General features: G+C 41.9%; 1 protein-coding gene across 1 annotated transcript in view; it reads right to left on the bottom strand.

The window, feature by feature from the left end:
- The window catches only part of ANKRD31 (ankyrin repeat domain 31), a 112,178-nt gene that overhangs the window by 40,386 nt on the left and 45,028 nt on the right, over positions 1 to 26,764 (bottom strand). The window contains exons 9-16 of the mRNA XM_077818011.1: positions 26,235 to 26,461; positions 25,453 to 25,649; positions 25,171 to 25,361; positions 17,967 to 18,028; positions 15,574 to 17,144; positions 7,385 to 7,512; positions 4,932 to 5,074; positions 963 to 1,115 (exon numbers count right to left, since the gene is read on the bottom strand). Coding sequence (XP_077674137.1) covers positions 963 to 1,115; positions 4,932 to 5,074; positions 7,385 to 7,512; positions 15,574 to 17,144; positions 17,967 to 18,028; positions 25,171 to 25,361; positions 25,453 to 25,649; positions 26,235 to 26,461 — 2,672 coding nt within the window. The remainder of the gene's footprint in view (positions 1 to 962; positions 1,116 to 4,931; positions 5,075 to 7,384; positions 7,513 to 15,573; positions 17,145 to 17,966; positions 18,029 to 25,170; positions 25,362 to 25,452; positions 25,650 to 26,234; positions 26,462 to 26,764) is intronic.

The following is a 26,764-nucleotide window of genomic DNA, read 5'->3' as shown; positions in this document are numbered from 1 at the left end:
GGAAATGTTGGTGAGAGACTTCATGGATCCTGGCATTTTCCATCCATATGAACAATATGAATATGAATGTAGCCTGCTAATTGTACAGGAAGTATAGATGCACAGAAATCATGAACAGAAACAGATGGAGATAGATTGCACAAACTGAATTTATCTTTACTTTCTTCACGCTTAGCTTCATAACATGCTGCTGCTCTCAGCATCCACTTCAGGGATTATTACTTTATCTAACCACATGGTGTAATTACATTATTCAATCAATGGATGACAATGTACAGAACAGAAATGTACTGCACTGTAAAGCAATCTTTAAAAAACTCAACATCTATACTTACTGTGCCACATTTTTCTCTGGTCATATCATGGTGCAAAACCAATGGAACATCAGCCTTTTTACAGCAATCATAACAAGTATGAGTTGGTCTTCTTGACCTAGAAGGACCTATATCTTTTCCCCCCACAATTAAGAAAACAAACATAATTTTAAAATAATGATGGAAATATATGTATAAAACCAATAGAATAGAATAGACACCAATTGTACAAATTACCAAGAGTAAAAAGCCGACCATGATATAAATAAAAAATTGTATATGCAGATGAGATCAAATCAAATTAGTCCAATACTGTTCCGGAGACTGTACTTAAGTCTAAGACCCACTAAAACATTATTCCAATACTGAATGCAAAAACGACAAGGTTTATGTGAGGGAAATACAGAAAACCAACAAAATTTAAGGGACCAAATACATCCTTTTTATAACCCCACTGACTTGACCAGGAAAGAATTTGTGCCATACATTCTACTGTCTTAACGATATAGATAAATAACCATCAAGGATATACTACTACTAGAAAATGCCTGTCCCTGACATGAAAACAATAAAGCAAACTTGCAGCATGTTTGAGACGAGGATGTAAATCTGTGATTAACATTATGAAATAGCTAACGTACCAGTAACCTCCGTTGTTTCATAAGCAACTTCACTCTCAGTAGCACCATAAGACTTAAGCAATTCCTTCATTTTATCATTGCATGCTTCATCCAAAGCATTTTTCCCATACTTGTCCTTCTCATTAGGGTTTGCTCCATGATGTAATAGAATATTGACTGCCTACAATATAGTTCTTAATTATTATTATCATCGTAGTAGCCCCTAAAATGTGCTAAATGCTGTGCAGACAAATAAGATGACACAGTTCCTGTTCTGATGAGTTAACACTTTAACAAGACAAAGAAACATATGAACGGAGGGGGAGAGATACAGCAATTTAGCTTGCAAGTATCTTTGGCATTTATTTACTTAGTTCTATGTCTTATACTTTTAATTTGTTTATTACATATATGACCAATTCATAATTGCTTGTTTAGTTTGTCATCTTCATAGTGTTACTGTATGCAACACATTCCCATGTTGCTACAGAACATCATACATCAGTTCCAAATTAACAGAATCTGGTAAATGTCAAATAACCATTTTGGATAAATATAAACAAGATACAGAAAATAAGTGGACTTTTGTTTCTCAGTGGTATGTGATGGTGACTTCGGCCCCAATTCTACAAACACTTATTCACATGCCTAATTTTAAATACATGACTAGTCCCATTGAAGTTAATGGGACTATTTAAGTATTTAAAGCTAAGCTGTATGTGTTTGCACATGTAGGCCTTACCTGCTAAAAATTTTCAGATTTACGACTCTTATTTCCCTGCCTGAATCTTCCTGCTCCACCATTCATGCCAGTGGAATCATCTCCTTCATTTTTATTTTCTGTCACAGAGAAGATGAAAGAGATGGAAAACCTGCTCTTTTGACTAATTGGAGGAAGGGTGTGTATGTTTGAACCAATCTGGCATCATCTACCCAGCTTTAACTTAATGGAAGTCCCTATGCAAAACAGCATGGACTTTTAAGTGTCCTCTATATGGCACCCTTCCATGGCAAATATACAGGAATATTCTCATTTAGATTAATACTGTCATCACTAACTTACAAAGACAACTATTTTGGACCTTCAAACTATCTCACATGGAGGTGAAGTGAGAGTTAAAAGGGAAATATGTTGCTATGGGGGATGGAATGCCCCAGGGCAACTGCAGAAGGTATGAACCTCAGTGCAGATGCTCTGGTCCTTCTCAGATACCTCAGATTCCCCCTAAAGGATCAAGTCATCCATGAGTTGCTCTCCTGGCAAGCAAACCTCTGATCCTCTCTCTTCCTCCCTGATTGCATCCTACCTTAGAAACTCTGGACCTGTAAAATTGCTGGAAAGTTCTGAGTATCTCTCGTCCTCCCACAGCTTTTCATTTAGGAAGAAAAAATAAGGTACTTTGTTTATTTGTAATAACAATTTTCTCTTACTACCTTGTTAGTACATTTCTTTGCTGAAATGTGAGGGTGTCAAGAAACAGAAACCACCTGGCCATAAGCTAAACTTCTCAAGGTAGGGTCTCCTTTTTATGGGAACCTCTCCCAGCATTCTTTTCTGGTAGCTGGTGCTTTACATTTTGCAAGTACAACCAGCTGCTACCATTAAGGGCAGGTCTAGACTAGAAACTTGCATCGGTGCAGCTGCACCACTTAGTGCTTCTGGTGAAGACGCTTTAAACCGACAGGAGAGAGCTCTCCTATCAGCTTAATAACTTCATCTCCATGTCTACGCTAGCATTTAGGTCAGTATAACTACGTCAGTCATGGGTGTTGATTATTCACACCCCTGAGCAACACAGTTATACTGAAGTAATTCTATAGTGTAGACCAGGGCAATTGGCTAACTGGAAGGTGGCTTCAGCTTGATGCATCTCTCTCCCTTCCAGCTGGTAAGTATTCCTAATATGCTTTCAACTTTCTCTTAACATTGACGAGAAGCTGGCACAATCTCACATTAATTCTTACAGCAAAACTGCAATTAAGACATATTTCTTCAAAGATTAATTGAAACACTTTTTAACAAACTGTTTATGATCCAAAATCATTAACACAAAAAAATGGAGATGTCAAAATTAAAAATGAATGCATTTTAAAAACACTGGGTTTGACTCTTTGTTCACTTACATCTGTTTTAACCTGATATAACCTCATTAACTTCAGTGGAGCTACTCCTAACTTACCCCATTGTGAGAGCAAAATCAGGCCCACCATCTGATTTTGAAAGGAATTTAAAGGTATTTAGGCACTTACCTCCCCTTGAAATCAGTGGAGTTAGGCACATGAATTCCTTTAAATATGTGACCCGCATTATTTAAAAATCACTTATTTGTTTACTTACTGGCAAAGACCTGCATTTCAGGCCTACAGGGTTCTGTATCTTCTTACGACAAAATTCTGTCCTCTGATATGTATGTTCAATTCCCAATATTTCAATGAGAGTTATACATGCACATCCCAAAGCAGAATTTGGTTCTTACAATTAACATCAACAGTATATAAAGTAGCAGAAGAAATACAGCTACATGCTCTGATTTGGATGTTCATATTGTCATTGTTTGTTGCAGAAGAGACACAATGCTGGACTTCACAGAATCATAGAATATCAAGGTTGGAAGGGACCTCAGGAGGTCACCTAATCCAACTCTCTGCTCAAAGCAGGACCTAATCCCCAACTAAATCATCCCAGCCTGGGCTTTGTCAAGCCTGACCTTAAAAACCTCTAAGGAAGGAGATTCCACCACCTCCCTAGGTAACCCACTCCAGTGCTTCACCATCCTCCTAGTGAAAAAGTTTTTCCTAATATTCAACCTAAACCTCCCCCACTGCAACTTGAGACCATTACTTCTTGTTCTATCATCTGATATCACTGAGAACAGTCTAGATCCATCCTCTTTGGAACCCCCTTTCAGGTAGTTGAGAGCAGCTATCAAATCCCCCCTCATTCTTCTCTTCTGCAGACTAAACAATCCCAGTTCCCTCAGCCTCTCCTTATAAGTCATGTGTTCCAGTCCCCTAATCATTTTTGTTGCCCTCCACTGGATGCTTTCCAATTATTTCACATCCTTCTTGTAGGGTGGAGCCCAAAACTGGACACAGTACTCCAGGTGAGGCCTCACCAATGTCGAATAGAGGGGAATGATCACGTCCCTCAATCTGCTGGCAATGCTCCTACTTATACGACCCAAAATATCATTAGCCTTCTTGGCAACAAGGGCACACTGTTGACTCGTATCCAGCTTCTTGTCCACTGTCACCCCTAGGTCCTTTTCTGCAGAACTGCTGCCTGGCCACTTGGTCCCTAGTCTGTAGCAGTGCATGGGATTCTTTCGTCCTAAGTGCAGGACTGCAATTGTCCTTGTTGAACCTCATCAGATTTCTTTTGGCCCTCTAATTTGTCTAGGGCCCTCTGTATCCTATCCTTACCCTCCAGCGTATCTACCACTCCTCACAGTTTAGTGTCATCGGCAAACTTGCTGAGGGTGCAATCCATGCCATCCTCCAGATCATTAATGAAGATATTGAACAAAACTGGCCCAAGACTAACCCTTGGGGCACTCTGCTTGATACAGCTGCCAACTAGATATGGAGCCATTGATCACTACCCGTTGAGCCCGATGATCTAGCCAGCTTTCTATCCACCTTATAGTCCATTCAACCAGCGCATACATCTCTAACTTGCTAGCAAGAATACTGTGGGAGACTGTATCAAAAGCTTCACTAAAGTCAAGGAATAACACATCCACTGCTTTCCCCTCATCCACAGAGCCAGTTTTCTCATCATAGAAGGCAATTAGGTTAGTCAGGCAGACTTCAATTTTGACGGGTTAAAAAATTAGGTTTTTATTTATTTTTAATGCAAGTCTACATATGTATTCTATTAATAATTTTGGATTCAGTTATTTAAACCATCATTTTCATTTGCATGCGCAAATTGTGGTATTTGTATGCCCATAATTGAAAATCAGGCCCAGGCATGGTAATGTGAGTAGAATCGTACCTTGAAATAATTGCCAGAAACTGCATCATGTATTGGTAAAGTCCCATCCAGGCTTTTGCTATTAACATCAGCACCAGCTTTTAGTAACTCTAAGATCACCTCTGTAAATCCCCTGTTGGAAGCTTCATGAATTGCTGTCCAGCCTAGTAAAACCAGATCAAAATTTAGATTCTGATTCTGATGTCTAAAACCCACACCGGTCACAGACAATTATACACTTTTTTGGATTCAGTCCAGTAACTGTCAGACTTCTCTGTTTATAATAAATCTGAAACAAAGAATTGCCCTGAAACACTGGGGCAATTTTTCCCTGTTGTAACTCAGTTGACTTCAAAGATAAATTTATTCCAATACTGGCTAAAGAAATGTGCTATTTGCTTTTTAAATCATATTATCAGAAATAATAATAGCATAGAAACTGCAGATTAGAAATATCAGAAATCAAAAGCATAAATACTGACAATCCAATTTCTAGCACTGGTGGCATCATGTGATATCAAACTTTAAACCAGCCCTGGAACCAGAATGGATTACTGGCCATCCCTGGGGCTAAGGCTTGTGTAATTTAGGAGGAAATTCTACATTTAGGAGGAAAAGAAGGAAACGTCTACCTTGTAATTTAATTTTTTAAAAAATGGAACTGCCTGAAGTGGCTCAAAGGTTGAGAACTTGATTCTGCATTTATGCATGTGGATAACTTTACTTATGAGTAACGCCACTGCATTCACAAGCCAAGTGGGCAAAGTGAAGGGGAGGTACGTGACAAATGTGCATCACGTGTCCACAATTTATCACATACCTAAGCAATTTATTACATGGATGTTGTGACACTACACTCCATATTCATCCTAGTAATATTATTATGAGATGATTATGGCATAATTGTAATGCATTTTGTACAAAATAGGTCATATAAGGTATCATTGGAAAAGTTATGATTTGCTGAATACGATTATCCTATTTATATGCATGTGTCATTTTTGTATCTGAAGTTCTGAATATTGACTATGTATCTGTATTTCACATGTAGTCACACCTGGGTGACACCCACAAGGCAAAAATGCTTCCAGTCTAGATAGCTGACTGTAAAGGGCCTGTTCAAGGTAATGGGCCATTAGGAAAAACTTAGGAGAAGCTTATCCACCACCTGGTGAGTCTTCCTGAGAACACTCCAGACAGCCTGTAAGTAATGGCTGCTATGACTCAGCCACATGACACGGAATTCCATCTTGGATACCAGTGTTTTTCCACAAACTGAATTTGGGACAAAGGGTTCCAGCCGTATGCTAAAGCTATATAAGGCAGGGAGTGACATCGTCTGTTGTTCATTCCCCATACAAGAGGACTCCTGAAAACACCTGAGGAACAAAGACTGAACTGGAGGAAGAGCTGGACCCAGGCTAAAGGGATTTCTAGCTTGCGTATGGAACCCTGGGAAACCCAAATTGCAAAGCAAATGCAGCTTGTGCCTTAAGAATCTGCAAGCCTGCTTGTATCAACAGTCAGGGTGAGATTGTTAATTCGAATCCTATCCTTCTAGTATGTTAAGCTTAGTTTGAGATTTTGTTTATTTATTAGGTAATCTGCTTTGATCCGTTTGCTATCACTTATAATCACTTAAAATCTATCATTTTGCAGTTAATGAATTTATTTTATGTTTTAATCTAAACCAGTAGGTTTGGAGTGAAGTGTTTGGGAATCTTAGCTCAAGGGGCAGGGGCTGTTGCATTTCTTCTCCACATCGGGGGGGGGGGGTGTGTGAACTCTATGAGTTTACGCTGTACAGTATACTGTGCAGCGCAAGACGGTATAATTTTGGGTTTATACTCCAGTGGGGTGGTGCATGCCTGGGGGCTGGGGGTAAGCTTGGCTGTAGTCTCTCTATTGTTGGTTCATAGAGTGGCTGGTCAGAGAGCCTGCATGTAACTGCACCTTGGCATGTCCCTACCTGTGTGAGTGCTGGTGGCAGTGTAGGACTGGGAGTGGGTCTGCAGCTTGTCACAGCAGCACAGTGTGAGAGAGAGCCCAGGCCGCTGAATCAGAGGGCTCAGTGGTACCCCAGTTCCAGGTGGCACCCTGAGGGGTACCCACCACAGATTACACCACAGTATGTGATCTGGGTGTATATGCATCCACACACACATTCATACAAGTGTGTATATAAATATATATACACAATTGTCTGATGCACTGGTCAATATACTGCACATTATTGTCAAAAGATTCATATGTATCATTTGAAAGACTGCAAATACAAATTCAAAGATAACAATGACATAACAAAGTAATCTTTCTAACTAACCTTGTTCAATAAAGTAGGTACCAATAAGTTATTTTCTAAAACATCTTGGTTACATTCTTTCAAGAGTTTAAAAAAAAAGTTGAGTTTCTTAATTGCCATCAAACTGAATCATTAGAGGATCACCAAAGAAGTAATTTTAAAACATCCAAACCTGCATTATCCTTTAGATTTACACATAGTCCAGATGCTATAAGAGTTTTCACTAAAGATAAATCTCCTTTTTTAGCAGCCAGGTGCAGGCGACTTTCCCCTTTGGCATTTCTTTTTTTTATCCCAGCTCTTATAATATAGGTAGACTGAGCAGATACAGCTGCTACCTCTTCTTTGCTTGATAGTGAAGATTCTAAAGACATATTGAACACCACAATTTCTCATTAGAAAACTGGGCCAAGCTTCTGATCCCACTTCAAACAGCATACCTCTATGCAATTCTATTGTCTTAATTATTATTACTTGACAGCACCAAAAATATAATACAGATCGAGTACACCTGGATTGTGGTCCAAAGAGTTTACAATCCACTACCAGACAACTTGCAATAAGGATGCAACTGGGTAAAGATGGAGGGAGAAGATTACATAGTTATTCACCACAACTACGTGGTATAGCAACAAGAAGGTCAGCACATTTCTTCACAGACTTCTTCTCAGTTACCAGGAATGACTTCAGAAGATATTACTACTTGCTGGGACTTCATCTCCTCTAGACAGAAATGGGAGGAAGCTGCATAGGGTTAGGTACTGAGAGGAGGAGCAACTGACAGTTTCTCCTGATAACACTGTGTGATGGTCTATACTATTATGTTCACCACTTTTACAAGACTATGATAATCTGCTGAACATTGTCCTGGTAAAGTATGTGTATCAACATTGTATGTAAAGTTTTAATTTTCTACTGCAGAACATTGCTGTAACATGTTTCAGAGTTAGATAGGCAGGCCCAAACTTTTCAGCGACAAAGACACAGTAGCATCCCCAGCCAGGTATCAGCATAATCAATTGGACAATCGCCTAATTAAATGGCCATTCCTTGGCAGGAAAAAGGGTGTGAGCCAGGACTTTACATATTGGCAAAAACACAGTGGGGGAGTTTCTGTGTAAACAGTTTGCCTATGACCTGAACCCCAGCTGGAGATAAACATAAAAAAGGGGAGAACTAAGGGTATAAGAATGGAGGACACAAACAACACAAATTACCTCTCTCATCCCCATCTCTACTTATGACTGCTACAATGCTTGAAAGACAAAGAAAGCATCATTGAACTGGGGGAGAGGTGGTCCTGGCTGGAAGGCTTTTCAGCCAATACAGACTGCTATAAACATGGGGTGAGACAAAACCTTTCTGCTTTTAAGTTCACTTGGTTTGTTAAATTAAGTATTAGCTTGCGTTTTCCTCTTCTATTTCTTTTGTAACCAATCCTTTTATGCACCATTGCTTGTAATCACTTAAAATCTATCTTTCTATAGTTAATAGACGTATCTTATTGTTGTATCTTAACCAGTGTGTTTGGATTAAAGTGTGCGGGGAAACTCCATTTGAGATAAGAAGGTTGGTGCATATCATTTTCCACTGATGAAAAGACATACTTTATAGTGTAGTGTACTGAGCAGTACAAGGCACACGTTTCTGGGGGACAAGACTGGGATTAGGAATCTGCTGTATTCTTCTGCAGTGTAATTTACGAGGGGCTAACTAGTAGCACTCAATACTGTGCAGCTGGGAGCAAGTTACATGCTAGAGGCTGTGTGTTAACTGGCCAGGAGTGGCTGTTCACCAGTAAATCAGTGTAAAAGGCATCCTATAGAGAACTGAGGAAAGACAGCTATTCAGCAGTCTAGATTGTACCTTGGGGAATGACACACTTCGCTGTCAGACAATGAAACCAGGCATAGGTATGTCACCAAAACTAAAGCCATCTGCTTGAAATTTCTAATATGTGGTCCTTGGTCAAAGGATTTCACATTCTATAAAGACAGGTTTCAGAGTAACAGCCGTGTTAGTCTGTATTCGCAAAAAGAAAAGGAGTACTTGTGGCACCTTAGAGACTAACCAATTTATTTGAGCATAAGCTTTCGTGAGCTACAGATCACTTCATCGGATGCATACTGTGGAAAGTGTAGAAGATCTTTTATACACACAAAGCATGAAAAAATACCTCCCCCCACCCCACTCTCCTGCTGGCAATAGCTTATCTAAAGTGATCACTCTCCTTACAATGTGTATGATAATCAAGTTGGGCCATTTCCAGCCCAAATCCAGGTTTTCTCACCCCCCGCCCCCCCCCCCCCCCACAAACCCACTCTCCTGCTGGTAATAGCTTATCTAAAGTGACCACTCTCCTTACAATGTGTATGATAATCAAGGCCATTTGTTAAACCCTGGATTTGGCTGGAAATGGCACAAATGAAGTGAGCTGTAGCTCATGAAAGCTTATGCTCAAATAAATTGGTTAGTCTCTAAGGTGCCACAAGTACTCCTTTTCTTTCTTTAAAAGAATCCAAGGGTTCCTGTTAAGTATCAAAAAGAAAAGGAGTGTATATGTATATAAATCTCCCCACTGTATTTTCCACTGAATACATCCGATGAAGTGAGCTGTAGCTCATGAAAGCTTATGCTCAAATAAATTGGTTAGTCTCTAAGGTGCCACAAGTACTCCTTTTCTTTCTTTAAAAGAATCCAAGGGTTCCTGTTAAGTATCAAAAAGAAAAGGAGTGTATATGTATATAAATCTCCCCACTGTATTTTCCACTGAATACATCCGATGAAGTGAGCTGTAGCTCATGAAAGCTTATGCTCAAATAAATTGGTTAGTCTCTAAGGTGCCACAAGTACTCCTTTTCTTTTTGCGAATACAGACTAACACGGCTGTTACTCTGAAACCTGGATTCTTTTAGTGTATTATGCCCTGGATTTGTATGATCAGAAAAGCATCTTTTTAAACAGGTTAGAGTACATTGTAAATGTAAATTTATAATAATTTCCTTGACTTCAGTGAAGTTATTCCAGATCTACAGTGGTGTAACTGAAAGCAAAGGAGTACTTGTGGCACCTTAGAGACTAACACGTAGCTCACGAAAGCTTATGCTCAAATAAATTGGTTAGTCTCTAAGGTGCCACAAGTACTCCTTTTCTTTTTGCAAATACAGACTAACACGGCTGTTACTCTGTAACTGAAAGCAAAATTCGATACATTGTCTTTACATGCTACCCATAAGATGCTGTATAATAGTAGTATGAAACACACAGATTTCACTTTGTGCAAATTATAGTATACCTTTCATACTATGTATAGTGATGGAGAAAACATATTCCATTTGAATAGGAAGTAAAACCTACATTATAGAATTATAGGACTGGAAGGGACCTCGAGAGGTGATCTACTCCAGTCCATAGACTCATGGCAGGGCTAAGTATTATCTAGACCATCCCTGACAGGTCTTTGTCTAACCTGCTCTTAAAAATCTCCAATGATGGAGATTCCACCACCTCCCTAGGCAATTTATTCCAGTGCTTAACCAGCCTCACAGTTAGGAAATTTTTCCTAATGTCCAACCTAAACCTCCTTTCCAAGCTCTCCAGAAAATAAGCTTTGCCCATCTGAGATGCCAAAATTAGATGTCAATCACAGTAGATTTTGAAGAGGTTCAAACTATGGTGATGTTTACTCTGCTGGGCTCCTTGGCTTTGGCTCCCTCTACATGGGGTCCAACTAGATGCAGAGGCTCTGCTGATCCCTTCAATTTTTGCTTCTCCTCAGTAAATCCTCAGTTCCCTGCATTCCTAGAGATAGCCTCCTCCTTGATAGAGGAAAAAAAATAAGTGGTGGTATTCTCTCAAGTGCCACCTGATCATGGTGCCAAAATGAGCTGTAACTCATAGCAGATTAGCAATATTGACATTTAAATGATCATTACTAAGTATCTGAGTTAACACCCATTAGAGATGGATAGGGGCAATACACACATCTCCCTGCGCTATTGTTTCTCACTCTTTGCAAATTCAGGTACATATCATTGTATCAGCTGAACTTGATTCACATTATCTTTGCAGCCTTAAAGGCTAGGGAATTACTTTTTCATAATGAAAGCTGAGATTCTGGAGCACACAATGGCAGCTTGTATCATCATGTACCCCTTCAACTCAACCCTTTGTTTTCTTTGAGATAATGTACTGTATTTTAGCCTAAAAGCTTCTGGCTCTGAAATCCCAAATCAATCATCTGTTCTCCAGTTCCTGCTTCTTCCTTAAACTCCTGGGACTGGAGGATGTCCAAGGGAGTCTTTAGAGAGGTAGACAAAGAAACCCAACAATAGCCCATTAAGCTAATGACTCTTAGCAACTGGCTGCAAATGAACACAAATAATAGCAAAGTTTTACAGTGCAGTTGTCACGCACAACAGTCTTCTTTATGTTTGCTAAAAAACATTTGCAGCAGCACAATGAGGAACTGTTAGATTACTCTAAAGAACAATGATTCTCTCTGGAGTGCATCCTCAGGTGGGTTGTGGGTGGGAAAGGACAGGAACTTGGCAAATACAGCATCCAATTTGTTGCATGATTTTTTGGTTTGTTTTTTATGTAAATTTTTTTGTGTGTGACTCAGTATTAAAATCCTATCAAACATAAAAAGCAGATTTAAAAATCAAAAATGCAACTGGGTGGTATCCATACTTTAAACAAATATTCAAAACCTCAGCACTGACCTGTTAACTGTTTAGTGAGAAACATGTGACTTTTGTGACACACCAAACTATAGGAAGAGAGTTTAGCAATTTTCACCTAATTCTATGTAAGCCAAAAAGGAATGGGAAGGGCCTAATGAGTGATGTACTATAGATGGGTGAAGAGGATACTCATATTGACCACTGCATATATGACAATGTAGGAAGAACAAGTTTCTGTTCAGGAACAGAAAGGGTCAGAAAGTCCACGGGGGTGTGGAAGAGATAAGGTAAGGAAAAAAATAGCCATCCATGATGGACAACAAAGTTGATGAATGAGGAAGAAGAGCAAGCCAAAAAACATCAGCTCTCGTCCCCTAACGCCCCTACTCTACTTGCGCTATATTGATGACATCTTCATCATCTGGACTCATGGAAAAGAAGCCCTTGAGGAATTCCACCATGATTTCAACAATTTCCATCCCACCATCAACCTCAGCCTGGTCCAGTCCACACAAGAGATCCACTTCCTGGACACTACAGTGCTAATAAACGATGGTCACATAAACACCACCCTATACCGGAAACCTACTGACCGCTATTCCTACCTACATGCCTCCAGCTTTCACCCTGACCACACCACACGATCCATCGTCTACAGGCAAGCTCTGCGATACAACCGCATTTGCTCCAACCCCTCAGACAGAGACAAACACCTACCAGATCTCTATCAAGCATTCTTACAACTACAGTACCCACCTGCAGAAGTGAAGAAACAGATTGATAGAGCCAGAAGAGTTCCCAGAAGTCACCTACTACAGGACAGGCCTAACAAAGAAAATAACAGAACGCCACTAGCCGTCACCTTCAGCCCCCAACTTTCATTACAGACATGAAAGTTGCAATTCTTCAAAAAAAAACTTCAAATCCAGACTCCAGCGAGAAACTGTTGAATTGGAATTCATTTGCAAATTGGATACAATTAACTTAGGCTTGAATAGAGACTGGAATGGGCTAAGTCATTATGCAAGGTAACCTATTTCCCCTTGTTTTTTCCTAACCCCCCCCCCCCCAAGACGTTCTTGTTAAATCCTGGATTTGTGCTGGAAATGGCCCACCTTGATCATCATACACATTGTAAGGAACGTGGTCACTTTAGATAAGCTATTGCCAGCAGGAGAGTGGGGTTGGGGGAGGTATTTTTTCATGCTTTGTGTGTATAAAAGATCTACACTTTCCACAGTATGCATCCGATGAAGTGAGCTGTAGCTCACGAAAGCTTATGCTCAAATAAATTGGTTAGTCTCTAAGGTGCCACAAGTACTCCTTTTCTTTTTGCGAATACAGACTAACACGGCTGTTACTCTGAAACCACCCATATATGTTCGTCCTTTTAGTGGTTCCCAATCTGCTTCTGCTGACAGCTGGAAGCCATGGTCCCAGTTTTCAGTGCCTTCAGCTACACCAGTGATGGCATCTCCTTCCCTGATTCATCAAAACAGCTGCTTTCCTATGGGGCCGTGCAGCTAAAAAAATGCTGGATGAATAAAATGTTTTCTGGAGATAGTATCCTCAACTGGGCATGGCGGGGGGCGGGGAGGAGAGAGAGAGAGAGAAAAGCTGAGCTGTGAAACGATCTTCCAAAGGAGATTACACTGCAAGATACATGGTTTTGATAAAGTTTTCCCACTACAACTGGAAATACAGAATGGGAGAACAAAATAATATGCATACAAGTATATACACATACATATCTCATTATACAGATCAAACAGAAGTGGCAAACAGGGGTTTTGGAAGGAGTTTGGTGAAAGTAGTGTGAGAAGCTTTCTCTCTAGGTACAGTTCTACATTCGTTACAGTGATGGCCAGTGATGGAACAGTTACTGTGATCTGGAGTGGATGTGCCATGTCTTCTTTCCTGCCTGAAGACAAAAGGGACTTCCTGTGTATAAAGAGCAAGTTTATGGCTGTGACGAAGGAAAGGATTAATGGTTTGAAGAATAAGTACTGACACTGCAGAGCATCAGAGAAGCTGAGGAGTACTTGGGGAACCAGATTCAGGAAGTGTCACCATCCCAGATTCAAGAAAGAAAGGAACTGGTAATCAAGGAGCCAATGAGAATGGAAATCAGAAAGGAGGACTGGCAGTTTGTAACCACCAGAGTCAAGAGGATCAGGCAGCATTCTACACAGCTGGAGGTGGATGGGGAGGAGTAGGCTGTGAACACCAGAGAGAAGAGGACATAGTATACACATACAGCTGTTATGTTCTCAGCCTAAAAGCTGCAGAACACCACTGTGGCTATCCAGGTGGTCAAATGGAATGGAGAGCTGAACAGGACACAATTGCTGCTCAGCCCAACCTGCAAGACCATCAAGTGTGCCCACAAAGAGATCTTCAACCATCCAAAGAAGACAGATGAATCCTTGTACGAGATTCTATGCTAGACCTGTGCTAGCTCAGCTGGCATGCAGTGTCTGTACTTGTCTACATGACACTACTGTAAATGTAGACAAACCCTTTAAGTCAGCTCTTTTCCCTGTAAAGAAGTAAGTACCAACGCAGAGAAAAAGTGCTTGAAACTTTGTTCGTTCTTGTAACTTTATCAGTAAAAATATTTATCTTTTAAGTGCTTACTCTCCAATAGCTCCATAATAACTATCAATACATTTAGAAGCCCTGGCAGTGGTTCACACACTTGGCATTTGTTGGACAGGACATATGCTTCATGCACTATGCTTATTTGTCTAAATCACTTACTATAAATTACCAAAAATCTCCTTCTTATAAATCTTGAAAAATAAACATATCTTTATAAAATATTAACAACTCACCTGATTTCTCAGGCATTTCCTGTTCTGCTGCTTGACTGAATTGTGATAGATTAGATGAATTACTGTTATTGGCACATAAATCTGTATTTTGGCTGGTCTCCTGAAGGTCTTGTCTTATTCTTTGAGTTTGGATTGTTTCTGTTTCAAGTAATTGTAACATTATAGGAGTATTGTTCTTTGCAGTTCCTTCTGCTTCATTTTTCTCAGTGCAACATCTTCCAGTGCTTTGCTCTCCACTTCTCTCAGCAGTTATTCCATCATCTGTTTGTTGAACAAAAGGACTTAAAATATCTGTGCTATGACTCTCATGACTTTCAGAAACATTAGCTCTATTAACTGATTGATGAAAATTAATGTCAAAGTGTTTATGTAGCATAGGCGAAGTACTTCTATGATATAATTATCAAAACCTTTGGAAATATTTTTGCATTATAAACATTTTGTTCACCATTCACTATAAATGAAAATTGTAAACATTGAATCAATAAGGATTCAAAATTTCTTCTGTGAAAATGTGGTGTTTTAGTCTGGTTTCTCTTTAAAGAAAAATTCTTTAGCAAAGTTAGAGTGCTTAAGAATATCTTCATTTTCATTACTTTAGTCAATATCAATATTACAGTTATATTTTGATAGTAACAAAATAACTACCAGGGGTTCGGCTGCAAAAATGACCAATCAATTAATTTTGCATATCTGGCAATATTTCTGGAATGCAATTCATACATTTACCATTTGTGTATGCTACTGTATATGCTGCATATATTGTGCTGCTCTAAAAAATCTATAACAAACTACAACATGCCTACAGAGAATTCCTAAAATAATTTTTTTAAAAATAAAACTTTTCACCTGATTTTTGGGAAGTTTCCTGCTCTGTTTCTTGGGTCAGCTGAGATGGATGAAGTGAATTCTTGTTCATACAACTAGTGGAATACAAATCTGTGTCTAAGATGATTTCCTGAAGATCCTGTCTCTTTCTTTTCACTCGAAATGCTTCTTTTTCATGTAGCTGTAAAGCTGTAGATGTGTTAATCTCTGAATTCATTTCATCTTCAATTTTCTCAGTGCAACATCTTCCAGTGCTTTCTTCTGCACTTAGCATCATCCTCATTCCGTCATCCGTTTGATGAGCAAAAGGTGTTAGCACACTGATGCTAAAATTCTCAGGACTTTCAGAATCACTAGCTCTATTAACAGCTGCTGAAAATTCATGCAATGAAAGTATTTCTGTACTTGTCTGAAGTGTTTGTACAGTACACTTATCTACATCTTTAGAGATATTTTTATAAATGTTTTGATTCTCATTTTCAATATACTGTTCAGATAGGACTGTAGAGTCTGAATCAGTGAGGTTTACAGTTCCCTTTGGTGAAAATGTAGTTACGCTTCCTGATTCTAGCCAGTTTCCCTGTAAAGAAATATCTTCAAAAAGAGGTAAAGAGTGTTTTAAACTTTGTTCCTCATCATTAATTCTGTCTCTATCAATATCAAAGTTAATTTGATCTCTGAAGTTTTCAGAATAAAGAAACTGGTCTGACGGTCTATTATTCTCAGTGTAAATCATGTTTTCTTCAACGAAGTGGATACTACTTTTTCTCTTAGCTGTATTCAGATTCTTGTCACCCATGCTACCATCTTTATTGTGGTTAAGATAATGGCGTTCATTATCCTGATTCATAAAACATTGCTCTGCAGTCACAAGAGGAACACTAATTTCTTCACACAAAGAAAGTACTGAGTGAGAATCAAGTTCCATTAACTCAACATTCTCAGACTGCTCTGTAGATGCTTTTACTAGAGGAATTGAGGATTCAGTGCATGGTAAACTAATTACCTGGTCTGTCATTATTATTGAAGGTTTGTTGTTGCTTTCACAAGTCTTCTCCCTTTCTTCTGAAACTGGAGTATCACTATTACAGAAGTCATATTCCTTTTGCATTTCTGTCTGTTTGGGTATGCTGGGCTTTCCCCCTACTTCACAAATGTTATCTGAACTATCGTTACGATGTACAGAGGACCTAGTTATTCTTTTTGAGGAAGAGGTATTAACAGTGAACCCAATGTTATTATGTCCAACATGAGGATCATATGTTTTGTGGCTTCTGCTTCTTGTTTTGTCTCTAGATGTATCTGAAGGAAATACAATTGTCCTGTACTCACTGATATTCTCGATGGATACAAACTTTTCTACAGTCCCTGCTGATTTCTCTGTCTGTGTTGGAACCAGTCTTCTATCTTTTGAGTTTTTTTCATTCAACAATCTATGATCCTCAAATACTCTGGAGATGGAACCTTTGGAGTTTCTTATTGAATTCTCTTTGCTACTTTGTTCAAAGTTGATAAACCCTTGCTTTGATGTATTATTATTATCAACATCTGAATTGTGAACTGGTCTATCTGAATGTACTTCCAACTGCAAAAAACAAAACATATGATTAATTTAATTTTCTGGTAGATTGCTTTGTTATATTTCATTCTAGGTTGCTGCTTCAACTGTATAGTCAACGCTTCAAGTCACAAAATATGGTAGACCTCAACTGGACTTGTCTTAGTGATTATTTCACATCTGGTGATCTGCCTGGAGCAGAAACACAACAAAAACTTAACTAAATGTTGAAAGCATCAATTACACGATCAATAATATGTTTTCCAAATAAAGGGTCTATTTTTGTGTTTATGGTACTCTGTTTGGTGAATGCTTATCATCAATAAAATATAAAAAAGTGTTTTAGGATGTAAGTTAAAAATAGAAAAAATGAAAACACTTATATTCCAATACAGCATTTCTGAGAATGATAGTCTCTACCAAGGTAAATTACACAGACATTTACCATAACATTTAAAATTATAGCAAGTAAGAAAAAAGGTCTTTCCACACCGCATCATATGCTACGGATATTATTAGTTATGAAATGTTTAGTATGTACTGGTTTCACTGATAAGCCGTGTTAGTCTGTATTCAGAACCATCTGATCAACATCCTCTACAGTAAACAGGGAAAGATAAAGGAATGCATCCGATGAAGTGAGCTGTAGCTCACAAAAGCTTATGCTCAAATACATTGTTAGTCTCTAAGGTGCCACAAGTACTCCTTTTCTTCTTAGTATGTACTGTTTCTCAAGAGCATTTCAGAAATGCGCTACCTTTCTATTATACTTTATTGTAGAATAGCAGATGCATGACAGTTCATCACCAAATGACAATGGTTGTTCCTTAAAAAAAAAAAAAAAGTTACCTGATGCTGGTTTGTGTCATTTATTCTTTGAGCATTTAATGTACTCTCTACATCCTTTTTAGCTGAAAGTAAAATGAGAGATTGAAAGGATCAATATCAAAAGAAAGTTACAATCCTCTGCTTTACAAGCACAGCATCCTATGCTCAGAGTCTAGCTTGTAGTGAAACCTAACAGCCATTTGCTATCTGGAAATAACAAAAAAACATAAGGATCAAAAAAGTTAGACATTAAAATCATGGGCTCAGATCTCCAGTTGCACCAGAAGTCTGCTTGGTACAGTTGAGAAGCAGTAAATGTGGCTTTAAGCATCCTGATTCCTGAGGAGGTTGGTAGTCTGTCTGGCCCACAAGGCTTCTCTAAGTTACACATGCTGTACTGGCCCTTTAGAGGCCATTCTGAAGGCAGTGATAGCTGGCTCACAAGTTGCTCAAATCATGTCCCTTCCACCCCAGCATGCTTTGTACACTGGGCAAAGGAAGGCAACGGGATGGTGTAAAAGCCAACTCATCAGCTCAACACATGCCAGTGATTGCCCCCTGAATCAGTTTTGTTCCTGGCTGGTTGTTTAAATTAGCTTTCTGTCCACCCCTTTGTGTTGCCAGAGTGGCATAAGTGGGATGAAATAGGGGCCAAGCTCTGGTTCTAGATATTTATGTAAATAAATTAGGCACTAAAATCATAGCATATAACCACTGTGATCTTACATTCCAGTATTTATAGCTTCATCAACAGTTAAAAACACTCTTTTTAGAGCTGGGAGCTTCCTCCTAAGGCATACGTAAAGTTAATCAGGAGAGGAATAAAAGACACACATTCACCTTCTGTCAGTTACTAATTAGTCGTACAACAGGACAGAAAAATGTAAAGAATGAATTCTTTATACAGAAAACATGGCAAGTATAAAAATTCTTATGTGTGACTACCTGATTGGCTATGAAACTGGTTTCAATAAAGTTCAAGTGACTGAAGAATTTTCATGGTGACAACCATGTCTCCATAGCCCACAAGCATCATGAAACTTTGCACTAAGATATCCTATGCTGAAACTCAATACCTGACTGACACACAGAATGAGAGGTTACTCACCTTGTGCAGTAACTGGAGTTCTTCAAGATGTGCATCCCTATGGGTGCTCCACTTCAGATGTGGTTGCACTCCATGAGTCTTAGAGCTGAGATTTTCTGTAGCAGTGCCTGTTCAGCCCACACATGTGCTCCAGATATCCTCATGCCCTATACCAAGGATATATAGAGTTGCATGGGCAAAACGGCCTCAGTTCCTTCTCTGCCACGAAGTCCTATAAGACAAAACTCCAAAGCAGAGGGGAGGGAGGGTGAGTAGTAGAGCACCTATAGGGACACACATCTCAAAGAATTCCAGTTACTGCATATGACAGAATACACTCCTGTATTCAAGGAATTCAAGGCTGTATTTCAAGGAATCCCTGTTGAGGTTACAGGGACAAACCATCCCGATGTGTCGAAAGAATAGTAAATATGGCAGACGACCAGCTTGGCTTAACGGTGAAATCCTAGCGGATCTTAAACATAAAAAAGAAGCTTACAAGAAGTGGAAGGTTGGACATATGACCAGGGAAGAGTACAAAAATATTGCTCGGGCATGTAGAAATGAAATCAGGAGGGCCAAATCGCACCTGGAGCTGCAGCTAGCGAGAGATGTTAAGAGTAACTTGAAGGGTTTCTTCAGGTATGTTGGCAACAAGAAGAAAGCCAAGGAAAGCGTGGGCCCCTTAATGAATGAGGGAGGCAACCTAGTGACAGAGGATGTGGAAAAAGCTAATGTACTCAATGCTTTTTTTGCCTCTGTCTTCACTAACAAGGTCAGCTCCCAGACTGCTGCGCTGGGCATCACAACATGGGGAATAGATGGCCAGCCCTCTGTGGAGAAAGAGGTGGTTAGGGACTATTTAGAAAAGCTGGATGTGCACAAGTCCATGGGGCCGGACGAGTTGCATCCGAGAGTGCTAAAGGAACTGGCGGCTGTGATTGCAGAGCCATTGGCCATTATCTTTGAAAACTCGGGGCGAACGGGGGAAGTCCCGGATGACTGGAAAAAGGTTAATGTAGTGCCAATCTTTAAAAAAGGGAAGAAGGAGGATCCTGGGAACTACAGGCCAGTCAGCCTCACTTCAGTCCCCGGAAAAATCATGGAGCAGGTCCTCAAAGAATCAATCCTGAAGCACTTACACGAGAGGAAAGTGATCAGGAACAGTCAGCATGGATTCACCAAGGGAAGGTCATGCCTGACTAATCTAATCGCCTTCTATGATGAGATTACTGGTTCTGTGGATGAAGGGAAAGCAGTGGATATATTGTATCTTGACTTTAGCAAAGCTTTTGACAGTGTCTCCCACAGTATTCTTGCCAGCAAGTTAAAGAAGTACGGGCTGGATGAATGCACTATAAGGTGGGTAGAAAGTTGGCTAGATTGTCGGGCTCAACGGGTAGTGATCAATGGCTCCATGTCTAGTTGGCAGCCGGTGTCAAGTGGAGTGCTCCAGGGGTCGGTCCTGGGGCCGGTTTTGTTCAATATCTTCATAAATGATCTGGAGGATGGTGTGGATTGCACTCTCAGCAAATTTGCAGATGATACTAAACTGGGAGGAGTGGTAGATACGCTGGAGGGCAGGGATAGGATACAGAGGGACCTAGACAAACTGGAGGATTGGGCCAAAAGAAATCTGATGAGGTTCAATAAGGATAAGTGCAGCGTCCTGCACTTAGGACGGAAGAACCCAATGCACAGCTACAGACTAGGGACCGAATGGCTAGGCAGCAGTTCTGCGGAAAAGGACCTAGGGGTGACAGTGGATGAGAAGCTGGATATGAGTCAGCAGTGTGCCCTTGTTGCCAAGAAGGCCAATGGCATTTTGGGATGTATAAGTAGGGGCTTAGTGAGCAGATCGAGGGACGTGATCGTCCCCCTCTATTTGACATTGGTGAGGCCTCATCTGGAGTACTGTGTCCAGTTTTGGGCCCCACACTACAAGAAGGATGTGGATAAATTGGAAAGAGTCCAGTGAAGAGCAACAAAAGTGATTAGGGGACTGTAACACATGACTTATGAGGAGAGACTGAGGGAACTGGGATTGTTTAGTCTGCAGAAGAGAAGAATGAGGGGGGATTTGATAGCTGCTTTCAACTACCTGAGAGGTGGTTCCAGAGAGGATGGTTCTAGACTATTCTCAGTGGTGGAAGAGGACAGAACAAGGAGTAATGGTCTCAAGTTGCAGTGGGGGAGGTTTAGGTTGGATATTAGGAAAAACTTTTTCACTAGGAGGGTGGTGAAACACTGGAATGCGTTGCCTAGGGAGGTGGTGGAATCTCCTTCCTTAGAAGTTTTTAAGGTCAGGCTTGACAAAGCCCTGGCTGGGATGATTTAGTTGGGGATTGGTCCTGCTTTTGGGCGGGGGGTTGGACTGGATGGCCTCCTGAGGTCCCTTCCAACCCTGATGTTCTATGATTCTATGATTCACACCCTACACACTATTGTAATAATCTTTGTACAAAGTTCAAAGCTGCCTTGTAAGGTATCATCTGAAAAACCTGTAATTTACTGGTTAGTATTGTCCTGGTAAAATATGTGCAGTAACATTGTATGTGAAGTTATAAGGTTCTCCTGTATGGTGTTATTAACACATGTTCCAAACCCCACAGCTCTGCTCAACAGATGGCTGACAAACAGGTCTGTCCTAAACAAAGAAATGTGTGCTCTGCTTAATTTGCATTTAAGCAATAAACAGAGTCATCAAGCAGGAAGGAAAGACAAAGGAAGTTCAAAAAGGTGGGGAAAAAAACAGCAGGGAACATCCTTCCACATAGATTCTTTGTTTCCTAGTGTCCAGCTGGAAATGTTTTTCAAGAGGGGGACTGAAACTAATAAAAGGGACAAACATCCTAACACATCCCTCTCTCTTTCTCCCTGCGCATCACATTCATTACACATGAGGACAAAAAGGAAGCAGATGCTGGACTCTGGGAGAAGGTCCTGACCTGAAACTTTTGGCCATAATCTGGTGAAGCATATGGTAAGAAACTTTGCTTGAATCTAATATAGTTTGCTAAGTTAGGCATTAGTAAACATCTTATCTTTATTTTTCTTGTAAGCATTTCTGACTTTTATGCCTCATTACTTGTACTCACTTAAAATCTCTCTTTGTAGTTCTGGAGTCAGAGTCAAGCCACGGGTCAAAACTGAAAACAGCATCAGCTACCAAGCCAAAGGTCAGAGCTGGAGACAGCAAAGGAAGTTAATGCGGAGAAGCAAGAACGTGGCTTAGGGCAGAACAGCAGGAACTGGGAGTAGATGGGAATCTGGGACAGGAACCAGGAGCAAGCAGGGAAGCAGGGCTCAGGAGTCAGATAAGCAAAAGGGGTCCATAGTAGCAGCCAGCCAGGGATTCCTCAAGTTGCTTGGACAACTTCCTGTTGACTCTTCCTGCTTTATATAGAGTACCTCAGCCAACTGGGGAGCTGGACATTTCCCCCAATTGGGAGCTTTGGGGGCAGGGCCCTCTGTGAGCTAATTCCCTGGTTAGTTAGGTGAGCTGCTGGGTGGCAGTCATGGCCTGGACACTGCCTGGGGACCTGTGGGCCAGGGTTTGAGGCCTGTGATTCCCCTACAGGTTGATATGAAGGAGAGACTCTTGAGTTCCTGGCTTGTGGGTTGGCTGGAGCCTAGCACAGGAGTAACTCTACATCGTCATAGCCTAATAATTTGCCATTCTAAACTGGAGTGTCACAGAGGAGAAAGTTTTGTACCCAATGAGGTCAAGGCATCTATGTTGCTGTCTAGGGTTTTATTATTTATGCGACCCTACTGGAGGGGAGGACGGATCTTCCAGTGAACATAAACAGTCTTTTCCAGAGGCCACCCTCTGCGTAGTTGGAGCGGCCTCTTGTAAGCAGAGAACCACAGCACCACGCTTTGTCTTCACAGTAAACATGCAATACCACTGAATGTGTGTGCTCACTAAAGTTTAACTGGACTTTCATTGTAACTCTACTCAGCAGAGGTGCCTTCCCCGGCATCACGGTTGGCCACCATGATGTCCTGCGACCCACAGGGCTCCATGGTTAAAAATATTTCCTGGCTCTCGGGGAGAATGGATCCACCACTTGCCTGTCTCCCATTCTCCTCCTCCTCCTCCTCTTCCTCATCCACCATATCGTCCTTCTTGTTGTCCTTAGATTCATACATCTGTGAGGTGTCCACGTTGCTTGTGGGGGTGCTGGTAGGGTCACCCTTGAGAACTGCATGCAGCTCATTGCAGAACCTGCCTACGTGGGGTTCAGCACCAGAACGACTGTTCGCCTCCCATGCCTTCTGGTACGCTTGGTAAAGTTCTTTTATTTTCACACGGCACTGCTGTGTGTCCCTCATGTAGCCCTTCTCACCCATTCCACCAGCAATCTTTGCATAGATGTCAGCGTTTCTTCTTCTGGATTGGAACTCTGCCTGCACAGACTCTTCTCCCCACATAGCTATGAGATCCACCACCTCCTGTGAAGACCAGACTGGAGCGCTTTTGGGGCGTGTAGTCTCCATGATCAGCTGTGATCAAAGCTGTGATCAAACAGGAAATGGGAAATCAAAAATTCCTGGGGCGTTAGCAGGGCAGGGGCTGTTTCCTGTGTACCTGGCTGCAGTGCAGCAGAGTTGAGAATGATCTCCAGAGCAGTCACAGAAGAGCATTGTGGGACACCACCTGGAGGCCAATTAAGTCAAATTACACAACACTGCATCTGCACTACCTCACAGTCGACCCATGAAAATCAAATTAAGCACTACGCCTCTCGCAGAGGTGGGGTACAGAAGTCGACATTAGAGGCGACTCAGGTCAGTGTAAAGGACCTGATAATGTAGACACATACATTAACAGGTCGACGTAAGGTGGTTTCCTTCGATATAACTTTTTAGTGTAGACCAGGCCTCTGTGTCTAAGGTCTTTGCAATATGAGCAAAGGTCTCCTAAAAAGCCTTAAAACTGTCAACCCATGGGCAGAGGCTAGTTGAACTGTTGCATCAGGCAGTGACTATTATTCTTTTGGTGTTGACTGGGCATGCTAATGTTTTTCCTCTGCTCCTCCCAGCTCCTGGGCACCAACGCTGTGCTCTGGCGACAGTAAACAACGTCACCAGGGAGCCAGTTCTCCCCCTTTTCCTGGATCTGCAGGAAGGAGATCTACTACGGGACACTTGTAATGATAGTCCTCAGTCCTGGGTGGCACGTTGAATGAGTACTGGCCCAGTTGCAGCTGGCGAGCCCACTGCCATTCATGCCTCTGCTGGGTTGCTGCCTTGTGAGTGGGATCTCCAGAACCAGCCCTAGTGTTGCTCTCTTAGAGGAGAAGTGTTCTTGCTCAATGCCAGGGAGAAGGTGAGATGGTGACAAGGAGTCTTCAAACAGTACTCTTCAAACAGCAGTGCCATGGGTCAGTACTCTTGGCTCAGTGCCAGTCATCAGCCCCATGCCAGTGATATCCCCAGACAGCATCTAGCTGTTTCCATGAGGGCATATCTCAGGCCCATAATCACCATGGTGGTCAGTGCTAGAAATTGAGTTTTGATCTCACTTTGGCAGAGGACTAAGACTCCCTGTCTCTGAAGGAGTGCTGTGTCTTCTCCTTCCCGGACAGCGATGTTTGATGCCCCCTTCACTCCACTCCACCTCTGTCAGTCTCACCCTTGTGTTGGGGCACCAATGCCAGTTCCAATAATGACATTGCCAGTGGCTGCGATTGGCGGTGCTAAATCATTGGTCCCAGTACTGGTAGAAATGTTGATGCTGATGTAGTGGCCGGTGCCAGTGCTTCCAGTGCCAAGATGCTTGGCATCAATGTACTTGGCACTGATTTTGAGGGCATTTTCTTTCCTGTTTTTCTGTAGCTGCTCAACTGCAGAGTATGTTGCCTGCCTGAGGGAGCAGTCACTGAAGATGATCCTTTTCATTCCTTAGAGGTAGTAGTTTCCTCTGGGTCTGAGGTGGTGCACATCAATAGCTCAAGTAGATGTAGCTTCAACCATGAGGTCCTGTGATGGGGCAACTGGATGGGACTCCGCTTCAGTGCCAGGAAGTGTGCATTCCTGCATATCGATGGCAGTAGAAGGCACTCGGTCCAGGCGACACCGTTTCAGATCCAGGGTGAACCCGTGATCTTCCTCAAGGACGGGCAAACATACCAACATCTCGGCATGCCAACGGTTTCTGCGTCAAGCAGACATCTAAGGATATCATCACGGAGATCCTACGAGATGTGGCCAGGATCGACTCCTCCCTACTGGCACCATGGCAGAAGATCAACGTCTTGAACACCTTCCTAATCCCCTGTATTTCATTTGTCCTGAGGGGATCTGCCATGGCGAAGGTACCTCTTAACAAGGCAGACAACACCATCCAGCAGCTGGTGAAAAAGTGGATTTTTCTTCCCCAGAGGGCCAGCAATGAACTGGTATACATCTCACACAGACAGAGCGGTGCCAGCGTCCCTCGAATGGGTAATCTGTGCGACGTTGCCGTGATCACTCATGGCTTCCACCTTCTGATGTGCCCGGACACCACGGTGAGGAACATCACGGAGAGTGCTCTGCAGGATGCCATCAAGAGGTGAATCGCCAGGACCTCCTCCAATCAAGATGTCACCACCTATCTGAGCGGCTCCCTGGAAGGTGAATTTGGAAGAGACGGGGAAGACTTTGCTTTGCTCTGGACTCCTGCCCGCAGCACTACGTGATGACTGGAGAAGCGTATCGGCTGCCACTGGACGTGGTGCTAGGAATGCCAGGAGATGGTGTCACAGGTGAAGAACACAAAGCGCACCATCATCACTCCGAGAGCCAGAACCAAGCTGGAGAGGACCCTGAAGGATGCCATCTGCTGCCAATACGTGGAAAACCTGAAATGGAAGCCGGACCAGAGCAAGGCCTTTAAAGTGACGTGCAAGTGGGACACCAGAAACCACTTTCTCCCCAGGGGCATCTTCACCCAATTTGCCAACTGGAGGTTCATCCACTGGGCCTGGCTCAACTGCGTCCTGCTGAATGGAACCATCCACCACAAGAATTGGGACAAGCAATGCTGGAAGTGTGGCTAGGCCAACGAGACACTACCCCACGTTTTGTGTAGCTGCAAGCCCCATTCCGGAGCTTGGCAGCTGCGACACAACGTCATCCAAGATCGCCTGGTCAGAGCCATCTCACCACCTGTGGAAAAGGTAGCCGTGAACTCTGCCATCCCTGGAACCAACAGCCAACTGCGACCGGACATCGTCATCACCAACGAGGACCGGAACAAGATCATCATGGTGGATGTCACAGTGCCCTTCGAAAACGGGACCTCGGCTTTCCACGATGCCCGATCTTGAAAGATGGAGAAATACGCCCCTCTGGCCGACACCCTGAGAGCTAGGGGCTACGAGGTCCAAACTCACGCGCTGATCGTTGGCGCCCTGGGGACCCCGGTAACGAGCGAGTGCTGAGAGAATGTGGAGTTGGTTAACACTACGCTCAGCTGACACAGCAACTCATGGTGTCAGACGCTGTCAGGTGGTCGAGGGACATCTACATAAAACACATCACCGGACATCGGCAATACCAGGAGGAATGAGCTGGAGTGCCGATGAGAAGCACAGTTGGGAAAGTAACTCAAATACTTTCCTGATGGACTGTATTTTTCTCTAAATGGACAACCTATCCTAAATTCTCGATTACTGAGGGACAATCTTCACTCATTGATATATTTTGCTTTCCGCCACCAACTCTCTGTATAACTTTTTTC

This window comes from Eretmochelys imbricata, chromosome 5 (genome assembly GCF_965152235.1).
Source record: "Eretmochelys imbricata isolate rEreImb1 chromosome 5, rEreImb1.hap1, whole genome shotgun sequence".
In the NCBI taxonomy this organism is placed as follows: Eukaryota; Metazoa; Chordata; order Testudines; family Cheloniidae; genus Eretmochelys; species Eretmochelys imbricata.
The sequence above is the reverse complement of the archived record's forward strand: the minus strand, read 5'-3'. Positions and strand labels throughout refer to the sequence as shown.